The sequence below is a fragment of the Apodemus sylvaticus genome, chromosome 7, assembly GCF_947179515.1.
Source record: "Apodemus sylvaticus chromosome 7, mApoSyl1.1, whole genome shotgun sequence".
NCBI lineage: Eukaryota > Metazoa > Chordata > Mammalia > Rodentia > Muridae > Apodemus > Apodemus sylvaticus.
In genome coordinates this window covers 65,517,174-65,535,062 of record NC_067478.1, presented here as the reverse complement: position 1 = coordinate 65,535,062, position 17,889 = coordinate 65,517,174, and the positions used below count along the sequence as shown (strand labels likewise).

General features: G+C 40.3%; 1 protein-coding gene across 4 annotated transcripts in view; it reads right to left on the bottom strand.

Moving 5' to 3' along the window:
• Nucleotides 1-17,889, bottom strand: part of Iqch (IQ motif containing H) — a 192,366-nt gene that overhangs the window by 79,663 nt on the left and 94,814 nt on the right. For all 4 annotated transcript variants that reach the window (XM_052188070.1, XM_052188072.1, XM_052188071.1 and 1 more), the window contains 3 exons: nucleotides 17,292-17,375; nucleotides 13,520-13,695; nucleotides 4,467-4,739 (listed from right to left, as the gene is read on the bottom strand). In XM_052188070.1, coding sequence (XP_052044030.1) covers nucleotides 4,467-4,739; nucleotides 13,520-13,695; nucleotides 17,292-17,375 — 533 coding nt within the window. The remainder of the gene's footprint in view (nucleotides 1-4,466; nucleotides 4,740-13,519; nucleotides 13,696-17,291; nucleotides 17,376-17,889) is intronic.

The window sequence follows — 17,889 nt, the reverse complement described above, 5'->3', positions numbered from 1 at the left end:
GATATTGTCTCTTTTCTTTCATAACAACTTAGGTGTTTTACTGATTCTTCAAATGACTTTTTTTTTTTTTACAATTTCAAGACAATAAAAATTTTATCCTGAAAATTTCATTGAGATTTTAAATACAGTAATCTAAGACAAATAATACTGTAATGTATAAGACATGTTTCCTCAGTAAACATACATTTGTTTGGCCATTTGGCCATGTTGACTGCATTAGTGACATGAACAAATGTATTATAGAGAAAGACAGATGACAGAGATAAAACACTTGCAGAAAAAACCTTCATGGAATGCCAGCTGCCCTGCATTTGATATAAAACAATACTCTCTAAATAACTGGCCTTAAATAGATGAAAATTTAAGGGATAGAAATCCATGCTTTAATTCCAAAATAATAGTAAGATCAATAACTAACATTACTGAACACTCAGTAGGAATCAGCCCTTGGCTCATGTATTCTATATGTGAGTTTCCCACTTAATATAATAACCTACAATGGAGGTTGTACTTCATTAGTGCTTGCACTTCATACTAAGAGGCTGAGAAATTTGACTTGTCCATCATCACACAGCACTGAGTGGCAGAGCAACCCTTCTCTTGGATTGCTGTAACCCCAGACCTTACGCTCATTTGCTGTCCTTGGGCTGTGTATCCAAGCCTGCAGACAGCTGGAGGGGGGTGGAGTATAGAAAGAGGTCAGAGGAGGAGCCAGTGGGACAACTTGTGTACCAGTCAATAAGTCATTTGTGTTGTATTTGGGTCAGACAAGTCTCCATAGCAAGACTACTTAATTCTATATAAGAGTGTTCTATTACAGCTTTGAAGAAAAACAATTCATTAGATCACAAGACAACTTTGTTGTCTGTGCTTCCCAGAAGGCAAAAGCAACACTGAGCATGTGTCTCCTGCAACTACCCATATTATTCTTGGCTGTGACATCCTATACTTGACAGTAATGTTCCTGCTCTCCATTGTCTTAGTTAACATTACCATTGCTGCGATGAAGCACCATGACCAAAGCTACCTGGGGAGGAAAGGGTTTATTCAGCTTATACCTCCATATCACTGTCCGTCACTGAAGAAGTCAGGACAGGAACCCAGAGGCAGGAGCTGAAGTAGAGGCCATAGGAGAAGTGCTGCTTATTGGTTTACTTCACATGGCTTGCTCAGCCTGCTTCTTATAGAATCCAGGACCACCTGGGATTGCACCATCCACAATGGGCTAGGCCTTCCCACATCAATCACTAATTAAGAAAATACCCTACAGACAGATACCCTATAGTCAGATCTTATGGAGACGGTTTCTCAATTGATTTTCCTCTTCTCAGATGAGTATAGGTTGTGTCAAGCTGACTTAAATTTTGTAGCACATCTATTCTTTTGACTACCAAATGGACTCTTATTTTTTAACTAAATAGAAGATTTATGGTTCCGTTGAGGTCTAAAACTGCAAAGTTGAAATGGTTTTATTTCAATGCACAATGTGTTATCCTGAATTGTGTCTATTTAGCAAAGAGTTTTGAGGATGCTACCTGACATGGCGACGTGGAGGCGATATCAAAATAGCCACAGGTGGAGGCTCCAGAAAGCTCATGAAATTATGGGCTATTCAATAAAGGTGAAAATAAACTGTAGAAACCCCCTAATTATCAAGTACAATTAATGATAATTTGGATGTTTAAATGACAATGCTCTTGCCTACATACTGTATGGCTATGAACACAGCCAGAAGAGGTTCCTAATGTGTCTTCCAGGGTTGCATCCTTTCTTTCTCCAGTTAGCTGAGATGCTATTTCTATTAATCATACATTGCTGTAATCTGTGTGTCCTGTTATAAGAGTAGGAGTGCCATTTAGCCTCTTGATATTGGGTAAAACATTATTTTGCTAGTTTAAGGAAAGGTATTCCAGCATAGCCTTTAAAAATTGTGTATTTAGATATATTGTATACTTGGAGGCTTCAAATACTAACAGAATCAGTGTTTCCTCCAAATCCTATTATTTGTTGCTTCTGAGACGCCTATAAATGGGTGCCTGTGGATGGATCCCCTACAGTAATGAAAACAATCAATAGTATTGTAAAGACTACACCGCTGGAAAGAATTATGTGCTATCTTTAAGTGAAAATTGAACAGTGCTTTAAAATAGCATTGCCATTTTTGATTATTTAACTGAAGCTGTCAATATTTCATACAGAGCACATGCCAGACAGGGACTTACATGGATCAAGACAGGAAATGCTCTCTGTGCTCATGCTAGATTAAAAAATTCAGTCATAAACCATATGACTTTATGCTATTTCCAAACATTTATCATTTTCTGTTTGAGTCTGTTTTTAAAAATGTAATATATTTTTAGTTGTGATTCCCTTTATGTTGGTGAAGAGCAGATGGAGAAAAATTACCACTGTGAAAATCCAACTAAGACTCACAAATACTTTTTAACCTAAATTAAAATAATCACATCTTTTTCCCACTTTAAATTTACAATGTACATCAATAAAAAGTCAGGATTGATTCATCACCATCTGCACATTCAAAATACTGAAAGACTCCAATTGATTAGGTAGAACCATTACTATCTGGAAAAACCTCAGTTCTTGCTGACATCAGATGCATGGCTTCCAAATAAGCACAGAAACTCAGATACAGTTTGGCTTACTGTTATACCACCAATACATATTTTATGCCAAATAACATCCTGAGGGTCTATGAGAAGGTTTTAGTACTACTTCTGAATACTAGGCACTTGACAGAGTTTATAGTGTATTAAATGTGCCCACACCTTTAATCACAATTAATGTATAAAGTTCTAAAGTATCTCAGAGCATAGATTGTCTGTACTATTGTCAATGAAGATGAAACTTAGATTCAATACAAATTTTGTACATGCATTTTGAAGACATGAAGATTGTTTAAAGTAGTTTGTGTGTTCAGTTGTAAAAAAATCTGTTTCTCTCACAAATCTATCAGTCAAAAAATTCTATTAGGAAGCAGAATTAAGAAACTGGCCTTGTGATGTTCCAATTCCAGTGGAAGCCTCTCCATTACTCCTCAGCTAAAATCCTAGTCTGTGTCTCTGCTATAAGCCAATGTGTTGGGCAGAAACTCTCTATAGCAGGACTCCAACACTTCAGGGCAACTTAAACTAGCCTTACTCTTGATGCAGCAATGTAGGAGATTACCAGGACAGAGAAGTGGGAGGGGGTTGATTGGGGAAGAGGGTTTATGGGGGAGGGGGAACCAGGAAAGGGGAAATCATTTGGAATGTAAACAAAGAATATAGAAAATAAAAAATAAAATAAAATAAAATACATACCCTTTGGGAAAAAATAGCCTTACTAACTACTTCAAAATAGTCTTACTAAGGTGTGATTTGCCCAAAATGTAAAACTGTGATTTCATTGTGGTTTTGGTGGCTGTGTTGTGCAGAACATCAAACATCCTGACCAAGCAACTGAAAGCAGACGAGGATCTCTCCCTCTGACCCTTAGCTGCCTCAGTGTTTATGGCTCTTTAATTTTCCAAGAAGAGGGAAAGGATATACTTTATGATTGGCTCAGAGAATGAACTGATCAAGAGAAATTCAGAAATAGAGGTTAGGAAATGTTAAGAGCCCACAGTGTATCTTTTCATTTTATCCTGTAAACAGATGGCAGTTAAGTGGGAGAGGCTACGTGTAGGGGCTGGAACACAAGGAAAGCATTCCTAGAGGATGAGGGAGGAGTGCAGCTCTGCGGACTGGGCCCAAGGGAACCCCAGTGGTTCTTCTGTTCCTGAGGCCATTTCACTTCCTGCTTCTGGGCTAAAGACCCTACTCTTTCCAGAGTCATTCCTGAAAAGCCAAAGCATTGTCTCTGGAGTCAAGGATGTATACAGTACTCTTTGCTCTCACCTAATACGCTAAAGTTTCCAGCCCCCTTCTTTGCCAAAACCGACTCTTGTGTTCTTAGGCTCCTGTTGAATTGCTGGGTGATGCATGTGATGCTGAACTGATAGATATGAAGGTGCTGAATACTGAGTAACTCAACAACACTCAGTAACTTAACCTGAAAGTAAATATTATGAAACTTTTAGTAATTTCTGTAATGCCAGTAGAAAGGTCCTTTGAAACATGAAGGCCTCCAAGACCTTGTGGTTCAGACATGTAATCCTAGATTCTTGGGAAGATGGGGCAGGAGGAACCCAAGTAGAAGGCCAGTTTGGATAACTTAATGAAATGTTGTCTCAAAAAAGTTAAAAGAGCTGAGGATGGGCCTGTCCTACTTACCTACCATGGGAGAGGCCCTGGCTCAGTTCACAGAATAGAAAACAAAGAAACCAAACAACACGTGGCATAGTGAAGATCTCTTCAGAGTCACTCAGAATTCACACAGACTTCACCGGGCAGGGCTGGATCCAGATTACCTGAAGTTGTACAAGGTCAAGGGGACAGAAAATACTTGAATAGAGCTACCCTACATACCTGTTGGTAAGTATAGATGTCATATATTCCAGGAGGCATTGGCACATTAGCATTATCAAAGATCCGTTTACTCCCAGACTTGGCACTGTACAGGTGAACTAGCTCAGGCTCTGAGCCCAGGATGGGCACATTCAACATATCAGCCACAGCTAAGTCGTCTCTGTGGAGGATCCCGCCCACGATGTAGGCCTCTTCTCCTTGGATGAGGTTTTTTATTCTTTTGATTGCCTTGGGACTGTACATCAGGTGAGTGGCCAGGCACATGTGATGCTTCTGGAGGATAATCAAATCACTCCTCTTAAAAGGAATCTTTTTCTAGGCCCTGCCCCAACTTGTTATATTGTACATAATAAATACATTATTAATAGCAGGCTGGGTTATGACCTATCCTGTTGTTTAGCAGTTTAAATTGATAAAAGCTGTTGGGGTGAGGTTCCATAATCGCTCACATCTTTAGTGTGTTGGAAATAGGCTCACTGGGAATAGAACTAATTACTACACATCTGTATTTATTTGATCCACGTGGAATTATCCTTCTGTCAGAAGGAAAAGAGGCTGGCAGCCTTTGGATAATAGTGATTCATCTCCCCAACACTTCTGGCATGGTTTAACACTAAAGTATCTGGAAAATCAATACCAAAAAAAAAAAAAAAAAAAAAAAAAAGGAAGAAGAAGAAGAAGATTGAGGAGGAGGAGGAGGAAGAGGAGGAGGAGGAGGAGGAGAAAAAGGGCCCATAGTATTCTTTTCTACATAGACTCTATATACACTCCTAATCTGGCAACACTTTAAATGATTCCAAAGGAGAAAGGCATTTGACTTGATCTCCTCCTCCCAAATTCCACCACAGACTCCTTTCCAGAGAACATATGCTTTCCAGGAATTACCAGTGGTTCTAGCCAACACTTTGGAAAACACTCAGGAATAGAAAATATTTCTATTTCTATTAAATTCAGTGATACTCTTTTTTTCCAATACGCACTTTTAAAAAATCTATTTTGACTAGGTAGACCTGGCTCAGCAATTCCTGTGACCGCCTCATTCAATTAAACAACTAATTCTATTCATGTCTAGAAGGGGAGAGGGGTAGAGGTCAGCACTTACCAAACCTCATACACCATGTTTCAGCACATATAAGACCCTCCCTCTCCCCCTCCACCGCTCCCTCCATCCATCCATCCATTCCTCCTCCTTCCCTCTTCCCTCCTTCCCTCTCTCTCCTCCCTCTCTGCCTTTTCCCCTCCCTCTCTCTTCCTCCCTCCTTTTCTTCCTATCTCTCCCTCTCTCCTCCCTCTGTCTTTCCATCCTTCCCTCCTCCCCTCCTTCTCTCCTCTCCCTTTCTACCTGTTTTAATCTATATTAAAGTTATTTGTTTTCTACAAGTCTCCATTCCTGGCCTGTAAGATGAGTATACAGTAGCAGCCTCAGGGATGCTGTGAGGACTGAATAAGATAACACACTGCCAAGTATTGATCTAGGACATGGGGCACCGAAAGCACCTGATGAATGTCACAGTAACTATCGTGAAAAAGGTAGAGGAAGTAGAGGAAGAACTACATTTCAAGGCACATGGAGGCTTTTATAAGGTGAAGAGCAGCATGGAAAAGCCATTGCCCAAGGATGGAATATTAGAACCTTAGACTAAGTCTACTGTAATAGTGATACAGTCTTTTCATTCCCTATTATACAGGGGATAGCATAGCACCAAGAAAGTACTGAAAGTTTGTAGTCAAATACATCTGGACTTTGAACCCAATTCTATTACACACACACACACACAAATTTATATATGACTTAGACTCCATATGCCCATTCTTTATGTATTAACTAGAGTGAAAAAAATTACCTGTATGCTGGACTTCCTCCAAGGATGAAATAAGATCATAAACATGCATAGCATTAATAAAAATGATAGTAATAGTATTTTTTAGTAGAGAAAACCCTCTTAAAAATAAAACAATTTTTAAAATGTCATGCTGATAATACAGTGCAAAGGTACTGGATTCTTAAGGGAATTCAAGGGGGTTTTAGAAAGTAGCACCTTGTGTAATTTTAAGGAAAATTTATTTATCTAAACACGGAAATGTGAGTGACTGTGTTTAAGAATATCCAATGCATCTATCTGTTCATATATAGTTTCTGGATATATAACTTCCAAGTATGTGACAAGAGATATGAACTAGAAATCAGTCTCAAATAGATCTGCAACTTGCTGGGTGATTTAGAACAGGACTGATTCAAGTTTTTCCTACTTGTCATCCCTATTCCCAGGAGAAATTTTATGCAATTCCCAGCATTTATAAAATAGCTATACAAATCAAACTTTTATTAATAATAAATCAAAAATTTATTTTGAAATAATTCTTTGGTGTATACATATATAATTTTATCACTAAAGATGAAAGCAAATTCATATACTAACGAGATTATATGCTTGTCCATTTTCTCTTTTTTATTAGATATTTGCTTTATTTACATTTCAAATGGTATCCCCTTTTCTTGTTACCCCTCTGAAAACTGCCTATCCCATCCCCCCTCCCCCATTCACCCCTCCCCCCAATTTCCTGACTTGCAGTCCCCTGTTCTGGGGAATTGAGCATTCACATGACCAATGGCCTCTCCTCTCAATGATGTCTGAAATGGACATCTTCTGCTACATACGTAGCTGGAGCCATGGGTCCCTCCATGTGTAGTCTTTGGTTGGTGGTTTAGTCCCTGGGAGCTCTGGGGGGTACTGGCTGGTACATAATATTGTTCCTCCTGCAGGGCTGCAAACCTCTGCAGCTCCTTGAGTCCTTTCTCTAGCTGCTCTATTGGGGATCCTATGCTCAGTCTATCGGTTGGTTGTGAGCCATGAGTATTTAGATCCACCTTCCAATAAGGATCAAAGTATCCATACTTTGGTCTTCCTTCTTCTTGAGCTTCATGTGGTCTGTGAGTTGTATCTTGGGTATTCTGAGCTTTTGGGCTAATATCCACTTATCAGCGAGTGCATACCGTGTGCGTTCTTTTATAATTGGGTTACCTCACTCAGGATGATATTTTCTAGCTCCATCCATTTGCCTAAGAATTTCATGAATTCATTGTTCTTAATACTGAATAGTACTCCATTGTGTAAATGTACCACATTTTCTGTATCCATTCCTCTCTTGAGGGACATCTGGGTCCCTGGAGGGACATCCAGCTTCTGGCTATTATAAATAAGTCTGCTATGAACAAAGTGGAGCATGTGTCCTTATAACATGTTGGAGCATCTTCTGGGTATATGCCCAGGAGTGGAATAGCTGTGTCCTCAGGTGGTGCTATGTCCAATTTTCTGAGGAACTGCCAGAATGGTTTTACCAGCTTTCTATCCCGCCAGCAATGGAGGAGTGCTCCTCTTTCTCTACATCCTCTCCAGCATTTGCTGTCCCCTAAGTTTTTTATCTTGGTCATTTTGACTGTTGAGAGGTGGAATCTCAGGGTTGTTTTGAATGCATTTCCTGGATGATTAAGGATGTTAAACATTCTTTAGGTGTTTCTCAGCCATCCAGTATTCCTCAGTTGACAATTCTTTGTTTAGCTCTGTAACCCATTTTTTAATAGGGTGTGTCCATTTTTTATAAAAAATTAAGTCTTGGGGAATATGCTGCAGTGCATAGAACATTTTCACTATTTTATCGGAGTTGGTCAATACTTTTATTTTATAGTCATCAATGTTGAAAATACTGCTTCATATAAATATATAATACTAAATACCAAAAATGTTCATAGGGACATTTCAAAAATTACTATCCCAAGCCAAAATTAATTGAACAGTTTTTAAAACTATAACTCAGCAACTCAGCAGCATTTAAAACATGTTTTTATTAGTATGTGTGCCTATGTGGCCTTATGTGCAGCATGTTTGTTTTTGCAGGGGCCCATTGGAAGGCAGAAGAGCACATGCAATCCCCTCCGACTGGAGTTATATATAGGTGCCTGTGAACTACCATGTGGATAAGGAGCTTAACTCTGGTCTTCTGGAAGAGTAGCCATTGCTCTTAATAGCTGAGCTGTCTTTCTAGCCCCTGACAGCAATTTTAAAGATTAGTCTAACAGAATGCAATGCAAACACACAAGTTTGATACTTACTTGCTTGGGAATGATGGTATGAAAATATCGATGTATTTGATTTCTGTAATTAAACCATATTCCTATAAAAGCAGAAAAGTTTGTATGTATAGTGTATTTGCTGGTTTTTGTTTGTTTAACCCAAGATAGAGTCATCTGGGAAGAGAAACCTCAACTGAGGAAATGCCCCCATTAGATCGGCCTGTAGGTAAGCCTACAAGGCATTTTCTTGATTGAAGATTGATGTGAGAGGGCCCACACTGCTGCTCCTGCACAGGGCCTGGGTTAGTTTCCCAGCAGTCACACAGCTGCCTCACTGGGGTGATGCTGCCCTGGGCAGGTGGTCCTGCAGGACCTGTATGATAACGTGGGCTGGGGCAAGCCATAGTAAGCGAGCTAGTCAGCAGCTATCCTCCACGGTCTGTTTCGAGCTCGAACTCCTCCAGGTTCCTGCTGTCACTTCCTGCACTGACCTTCCTTCATGATAGACTGTAAGCTCTGCAGTAAAATAAACCCTTCCCTCTCCAAGTTGCTTGTGGGCACAGTGTTCTTCATAGCAATAGAAACTTTAAGACATAAAGTAAAAACACTAATCATAATCACCTTGGTCTCCAGATGAGCAGAGGTATTTTAAGCAGTGTTAGATGGCACTGTTTGAGGCTGGAGGATGGCTCAGTAGTTAAGAGCACTTGCTGTTCTTACAGAGGACCTGAGTTAGGTCCCCAGTCAGCACATGGTAGCACACAAATGCCTGAAACTCTAGTTTCAGTGGATCTAATGCCCTCTTCCGGCTTCTGTTGGCAAGAAGCACAGATGTGATACAGAGACATATATGAGGTAAACATTTAAATACATAAAAACACAAAAAACTAAGTTTCAGTTTGTTTTATGAAGGCATGTATAGTGCAGAGTGTACAGGTTGTATAGTCAGCATTGAGGCTCCAGGACATTTGTGCCATGTGACATAAACAAGAGTCACTGACTTTAATTCACTGTTGGTCACAGCGTGTTTGGCAGTATCTCCCTGTTCACAGCCTCGAAATAAGAAGCTGAACATGGAGCACTCTGCCTTCCTGAAACTCAGCTCCGTCCTTATATCCAAGTGGCTTTCCAGCTCTGAAAGAACCCCTACGTAAGCCAGAGCACTTCTCTAATTATCTGATGTGCATGGAGCTCCTGCGGGGTGATGGAACAGTGTGGGTGTGTAACACGACTGAACTGAACTCTTACAAATGGCTGAGATGGTAGAATTTTATCTTGTACTTTATTCCCCCAAAAAGGGGCTGGGGAAGGAAAAACCCCAGAGTTCCTCTGAGAAGATTTAGAATATTTACTGTTGGGCTCCTCCTCCAAATCAGGAGATGAAATCTGTGCCGCTTAGATCTGAACAATCCGACTTTTCTCATACAGTTTGACTTCCAGTTTCTGATGCACTGTGGGCACTTGGTTTCAGCTGTGGTTGCTTTCCTGCCTTCTTAATCACTTTCCTTTCCCACAAATCACTTCTGTGTGGAATTGTGAAACAAATAAACACTCAGAACTGTGGACTTGAGTAGGGCATTTGATGATAGAATAAGAAGCTCAAATCTGGACTTGCAAAGATGGCTCAGTAGAGCATTTGCTGCTTTTCCAGAGGACTCAAGTTCAGTTCCCAGCACCCTCATCAGGTGGCTCACAACAATAGCTCTAACTCTAGAGGATGCAGCAACCTCAGATCTCAGTGAACACCTACACACACACACACACTTAAAAATAAAATAAATCCTTAAAATAGAAGCTCCAAGTGTTTGCCATCTCATCAATCATTTGATCCACACAACAGTCCTTGCTATGGAGATGAGTGATTTGTGCAAAGTTGTACAGCTCTGACCATAAAGTAAAGGATGTGACTCCAGTTAGCACAGCTGCCATGCTCATCCTACAAAGCAGGGAGTGAAGGCCTGGGTGTTTATGAACTGTGAAGAGAGGAAGCCAGATATAATAACCAAGTTCAAGGTCTGAGTACTTGTCCCTCCTAGGGTAGATTTCTGTCTCCTCTAGATTTACATATCTCTGTTGACCGGCATTCTCTCCAGCTCCATGTCATGTCTAGGCATGCCAGCTGTTGTCTTCAGGCATGATGGCACCATGATACCATCCTCAGTATGTGCTTTAAGATTCAGATGTAAGTGGTGGCAGAGGGCACACCACTGACCTGATGTCTTGTGAAGCCATTAAGAGAAAATCTGCATCATCAGTTTTAGAATGGAGATTATCCTAGATGACAAAGATCTAGACTGTTCCTAATTTCCTTCTGTATTAGTCAGGGTTCTCTAGAATAACAGAACTTAGAGGTATTCTCTATATAGTAGGGGAATTTGTTGGTGACTTACAGTCTGTAGTCTGACTCCCAACAATGGTCAGCAGCACTTATGAATGGAAGTCCAGGATCTAGCAGTTGCTCAGCCCCACAAGTTATGTAGGTGAAGAACAGAGACTGAATCTTCCTTCTTCCAATGTCCTCATGTAGGTCTCCAGCAGAAGGTGTGGCCCAGATTAAAGATATGTGCCACCACTCCTGGATCTGGGACTTGTTTTGCCCCAGATGACCTTGAACTCCGAGATCTCCCTCTCTGTCTTAATCTTCTGGGATTCATAGCCACTGTGCCTCAAGATCTCCAAGCCAAGATCCAGGTCAGAAACTTGTATCTCCCAGCCTTCAGATTAGGATCACAGGTGAGCCTTCTAATTCTGGATTGTAGTTCATTCCAGATATAGTCAAGTTGACAACCAGGAATAGCCACTACACCTTATGGCTAGTTTTCTTTACCACCACTTATTTCTTATTTTTGACCTGAGACGAAGAATGCCTTCTGAAACATTAAAATATTCCAAAACTGGCATGATGGCTCTTGCACACATATAAGTACACTTACTATTACAAACCTTAGCTTTATATAGTAACTTTGAGAGATGCACAAACAGATTTTTGGCATGCTTTTAAAAAATCTCCTCAAAGCCATCCATTTGAATGAAAATCAGCACTGACACAATCTCTCAGACCCATTAAAAAGAAATAAAGCAATAGCTAAACAGGAGCAGAAGTGATTTGAAAGGGAGGGCTTAATTTTTGTGTTTTAAAAAGTTGATTGCCTATGAGAGATTAATCACTCAAATAATTTGAATTTAAGCTTCAAGCAGCAATATTAAGAACTTTAAATTTGCGAACCTGTTTCTGTTAGCCAGGATGCAGACCTGCTGTGGCTGGAGCTCATGCTGGCAAAGGGGCTGCTACTTGACTCTAGCTTGGAAGTGGAAAGGACACTTCCAGGGCAACCTTCTCAAGGATAGATGTGGGGAGTACTCTGGAGTTACCCAGTCCATGCTGTCTCATATATGAAGAACAGAGAACAGGAAAGCTTGCCCCAGGCCACTGGATCATCCACAAATAAAGCAGTTATTCCAGTGTGTAAAAGTGACATACAGGAGACAAATTTTGGTTCACAATCTGGTCCTACTATGGACACTGAACTAGAAAATGAGTTTTGGTTTCTGTAACTATAAAAGGACAGAAATGATTTCAGCATTGCCTCATTGTATGAAACTCAAATGAAAAATGCATGCTAAGAATTCAATAAATGTTACTCTACCTACCATCCTTATCATAAATACCCCTTTCTGCTTCATGCCTGTTCCATTTCAGATATGCACACATTCTATTGGCAGCCAGTAGGTGTGAACTCGAGCTTCTGCCTCTGAGAACAGCAATAGTTTAACCACAGATGGTTGTTGGTGTTTTTCTTCTTTGCTTCCTAACATCCGTATCAATTGTGTCATCGAGGGCATGAGATAGGCAGGAAGCACCAGAGATCCTGTTTTTGACGGAGGGTCTGAGAAGACCCCAGGAGCATCAGGACATTGTGATAGTTTGTACTTATCCTCCCTTTCCACAGCCGGGTGTGGGTGTGCGGGTGAAGCAGAGGCAAGCAGAGCTCTGAGGGGAGGGACTTCTGAGGTGTCCTCAGATGAGATGATGCTCTTGATACAGGAGTGGATGCTGGCGGTGCCTCACAAGCACATACAGAGCTTAATGTTACAGCAGCACTCCCCTCCCGAAGCCCCTGCTGGGACGTCCTCAGGCTCACTCTCCCTCCCTACCACTAGTTTCTCTGCCAATATGTAGAGTGCTGAGTATGGGGTACCTCATCTATAAATGGAGAGTATTATCTGCTGGCAAATGCAGTCTTTCATTTTTTTTAACCCAACTTCAAAATGGGATAGTCCAGCAGATAACAGAATCGTTGGGGGAGTTAAGTTCTGGTTAAAATGTGGAGAAGTCCTTCTCAACTCATCTCTTGTACTACTGTTTGCTTGGACTCTGCCCTCATGGTTCCAGCGACCTCTTATCAGCCCTTGTGCAGGGATGAGAGTCCTTTCTATCCATTATAAATCAGTACATTAAAATGTGAGCCTTGTTCACAGAGAACCATGTGATATGGAACATCAATGCCATTTCCCCTAAAGGAATGGAAATACGGACTAATGAGGAATGCCTGTGTGAACATCAGACAGTGGGACCCTGGCCCATACTCTGTCCCTGAGCAGCTTTATGACTGGATAGGCCTGCATTTGATGAGTGTATGAGAAGAGCCCAAGAGTATACGGAAGCCTTTCACTGTCCTGGTGAAACTCCACAGAGATTAAGAAAAGGAGTGATAAATGTTGTAAATCTACCTATTTGATTGTACGTCCCAGGAGCTGCAATTAGGCTTCTGCCACAGAAACAGGACAGGGGCAGCTCAGCTAAGTTTGAAAGTTAAACTGTGGTATTTATTTCCTACAATCCAACTAGTGGTCTAATCAGCAAAGCTGTAAAACTTGCAATAATATTTCACTGATGTGTACCAGAGCATTGCAAGTTATAAAATTTCCAATTTAATTTTACTACATCCCTGAAGCCATAGTAATTAGAAGACAAACTCACAGTGAAGATGTTTACAGCTTCAGGGGTGATAATTCTGAACCTGTTCTGCAGGTCAGTCCTATCCCCATAGTACCCCGTTTTGACAGCCGCTTGTAGACTCAGGAGCTTTCTGTAGTACAGCTTTAGCTCATCGTTCATAGGATGGGAACAGATGTAGATGACATTGACGTTGGCATCTAAGAAACAGCAAGCAAGATGTTAATTACTGATATAAAGGTAAATGACATGATGAACTCTGGCATCCAATTGATGTTACAGTGGTTTAAAACAAAGAGCACATCCAAAAGCCACACCAAGTTCATTTACATTGGCTTTGCATGTGTCTCAGTAATCTAAAACAGCCCTTCTGTACTTTGTTTCTCTAATAAAGAGGACACTACCACCAACAGAGTACACAAGACTTCGAGGGAACATGAAGCAAACTTTCAGATAATGCACAGGACCTAACTTAACCATTCCCTTTAGCATCGCTGAGAATGAATCCCATACAGGTCACCAGATTATAACCCAGAGCCATTAACTTTAGAGAGCTGATAAAATTTCAGTGGCACCCTTGGCTTGGATTTGAGAGGGCCAGTTCAGAGAAGGCCTTGACAGAATAAATGAGCTAATGATGACCATCAGTGATTCCCTCAGGAAACCACCCTATCCTGGAGAGGAATAGATTACTTCAGCAGCAAATCTAATGATTCCTGGTCCAAAGAAAACATTGCCCCAACTACTTTCTTCCCTTTAAGGTGTGCTTCTTACCTCACACATAGAAAAAGTCTTAATTGACTATCTGGTTCAAATGGACTAGTGAGATGAGATTACTCACTCTGTGCTGAAGAATATTCTAGGGCATACAGATGGAAATTAGAAGCCAATGGAGCTATTAGTTCATAAAATAACTAACTAGATGAATAGGAACAAAGCACTTGGCTTGACATCCTAGGAAACCTAGGGATCAAAGGCTGGAGAGAGTAAACCTTTAGGAAGCATCCATTTCACATGTACAGGTCACAGAGGAACTCAGGGAAGTTTAGAGGAGGGAAAGCTAAAAGTCACCTTGGGCTGGGAAGGTCAGGAGGGGTGACCAGCCTGATTTGTTCAGTGTGGCAGAGTACACAGAATATGGACTGATTAACTTCTAGTTTAGCTTCCTAGGTTCCTGAGAACATTATTTAACTTAAGCATTGGTTTCTTCACTTGTAAAGTGGGGAGTTAAATCACCTGGGTATAGAGGTTTAAAGTATTAAAGGAAAGGAAACACAAGACATGCTGACCAAATGGCACAGCCAGTGTGACTGCCTGCCTGCCATGTCCTTCACTAGGTAATAGAATATGGGTTAGAACTCCTGACCCTCCTGCCTCTACTTCCTAAGTGCTGGTATTACAGGTTTATATTTACAGGCTAGGCTTATGCAGTGCTGGGGTCAAACCCAAGGCTTGATGCATACTAAGCAAGCACTCTGCCAACTGAGTTCCCATCAGCCCTCAAAGGGTTTCTAGTCTGCATTCCCCAAAGCCACGGTCCAATGTAGACTACACAGGAATTACTCAGTAAGCCCTGGTGGTTAGCTGGGGCTTTAGAAGAATAGAGAGATTTAGATGGTTGAATGTTTTGCTCACTTAGTGAGATATATGGCACACAGGAAAAATCTTTCCCTATGAAGACAGAGTGTCTTTTACACTGGCCCAGTAAAAGGCTGGTATGGAGGTGTTCCATATATGTAAATATTTAAGGGGCTACTATTTTATTTTGAAACCAGATTGCCATATAAATGTCAAAATAAAGTAGCTGAACAGACAGTAATTAAATAACTTGTATCCAATTGCTGACTGATCACGTGATTTATTGCTAAGCCTTGTGTTTTGGAAAAGAAACTAGTGTCTTACCAGACTAGTGAGTCTAAAAGGCAAATGTATGTTGTTGTTGCTTTGTTTTTTGTGGGTTTTTTTTTAAAAGAAAAACATAAAAGAATAGGATATAAACAGCAAAAATAGCTATAGTAACAGAAGAAGAATTTTGCTTGGAAAGAAATCTCTAAGTTTCAAATAATTAGAAACCAAATTGAGAATTACACTTTTCTTGTTCATTTCTGCCAAAGCAATATACATCACTAACTGTAATCTACAGGGGTAAGTGTGATTTCACTAGGAATCTACAAATACAATTAACTATTAGCTATGGAAAGGAGTGGAGTGGTTATAAAGACGAAAGTTTCTTTGGTTGGCAGTCAAAATCATTTCCTCCGTTACTCATCTAGAAATGGAAAGGTGCTAGCCACAGGGCCTCTCCCAGACAATCCTGATGTCACAACCAATATCCAGTGGTGAGTTTTAGCAGTGCAATCAGATTGTCTCTACTTCCCTCCTGAATAAGTAGGAAAACCAGTGCCCTTTGCTAGTAATGAACAGAATAAAAGAAGGTTCCTCCCCACCCCCGGATCATTTTTCATTTCCTTATCCTGTTTTTATTTCACAAGAAAGCACCTTTGCCATCACTGGTCCTCTCCACACGACCCTGCCCGTGGAGAGGCTGTGTGGTCAGACTGCTGTGTCAGAATGAGACTGTACCAGAAAATGGCACAATCCCTCAGAAACGTCACGTCTATAGCTGCAAAATATTTTCTTTGAAGCTTCAGACTGAATTACTGGATTATTCAAAAATCATAGCTTAATACTTTTTTCTTCTATAATAAGGAACTTCTATAAAGATACTCCTTTGTGGTGGCTTGTACTATATATAGAAGGGTATATAAAAAGCTGAGGGAATAAATTAATTCAAATAAATCAGAGCAAAGTCTGCCCTCTGCTGCACCTCAGTGGTCCCAGCCGGCCAGGCTTTTAGTTGGAATAGCTCAGTGCTAACAAATCAATCTCACATCACTAAAGGGCTTGTGGTTGTGTAATGCAGAAGCACAGCATCAGTGCCTAGATAACATATTAAAGCAATTATACTATTATTATTTTAGGACACTGTAAATTTCTAGTACTGATGTATTTTTGTTACCAAATGGCATTTATAAAATAATAATGATGTTGAACTATCTATGAATCATGTAAAGTATGTCATTCTAGGGAGGCAGCTAAGTTGGCCATTGATAATATAAAATTCTTCCTTGCATTGCTTAAGTAAGGGCCAAAGCAACTATATTTTAACAAAAAAAGTTCTTATAAACTTCTAAAAATCTAATTTTTATTTAACTCTTAATTTTGAGCCAGTTTCTCACAAACTGACTTGATTTATTGCATATCTTGTAATCTTTATTTGTTTTTTTTTAAGCCTTGGCATCCTGTATTTTTCTCCTGGACCTGGGTCTGTGCTGGGAGCTGTCCAAAGAGCACAGACAGCTCCATCTGCCCCAGACTCGCACCTCCAGCAATTCCTTCCGCAAGGCCCTCACAGTCAGTCACCTTGGCCCCCCTCCTACTCTCACCACTCTTGGCTTGGACGCCCCACTCTTGCCCAGAAGACAGAACAGACAGTCTTGACACACAGAAAGAATTTTGAATACATTTGCTGCAAGAATCCAATAACTCAAATTATTTGAGTCTATTGGAGAGAAACTATTATTCAAAAAAGAATTTAGAAAACTATTCGAGTAATTGTTCAAACATTTTAAAATTCAAGTTGATTTCACTGTAAATCTGTTACTTAAAATAATCAGAAAATTATTAGAATGTTAAGTTCTTTCCTTGTAGAGGGGGGAAATTGTAAATAATGAGTACTTTACCAATATCTACCTCAAGGTTGTGACAGTCATTGATGTAAAATTATTTACTGTACCTAGGATGTCACACAGCCTCCCCAACTGCATGTTCTGTTCTACATCCAAATCATAAATGTGTTTTCGCACAGACTGGGAATATCCTAAAAGGCAAACAAAGTGTCAAAACAGAAACAGCACATTGATATTGGCATATGGGAATTTCAGAATGTCACAGTCTGCATTTTTTAGGTCAAAACGTGTTTCCTTTGCTGCATTTTGCAGAAACAATAAACTCCTAAGATTTCAGTCTGCACTCTTCCTGCAGCCAGGAAGATGTGCTATGTAGCAGGCTCTGCAATAGAGGTTCTTGACGACAAAATGTCAGTACCAACAAAGCTCCCGATAACCAAAATTACAAATGTGTGGCAAAACAGCTGACATTTAATGTGAGTGTTCAGAAGGACATCTAAGAATGTTAGGCTCAGGCTGATGGAATTGCTGTGACTTTAAAATCATGCAGCACTTTGAAGCTGGATCACAGACTCATTCCACACAGGGTTCAGTCAAACCCCTTGCTGTCAGAAACATCTATTCAAGGAACTCACATATTAAAGAAGCTGTCTGTCAGAAGAACTTTTAACCTTTAGAGAGCATGAAAGGTCAAGACATTTACTT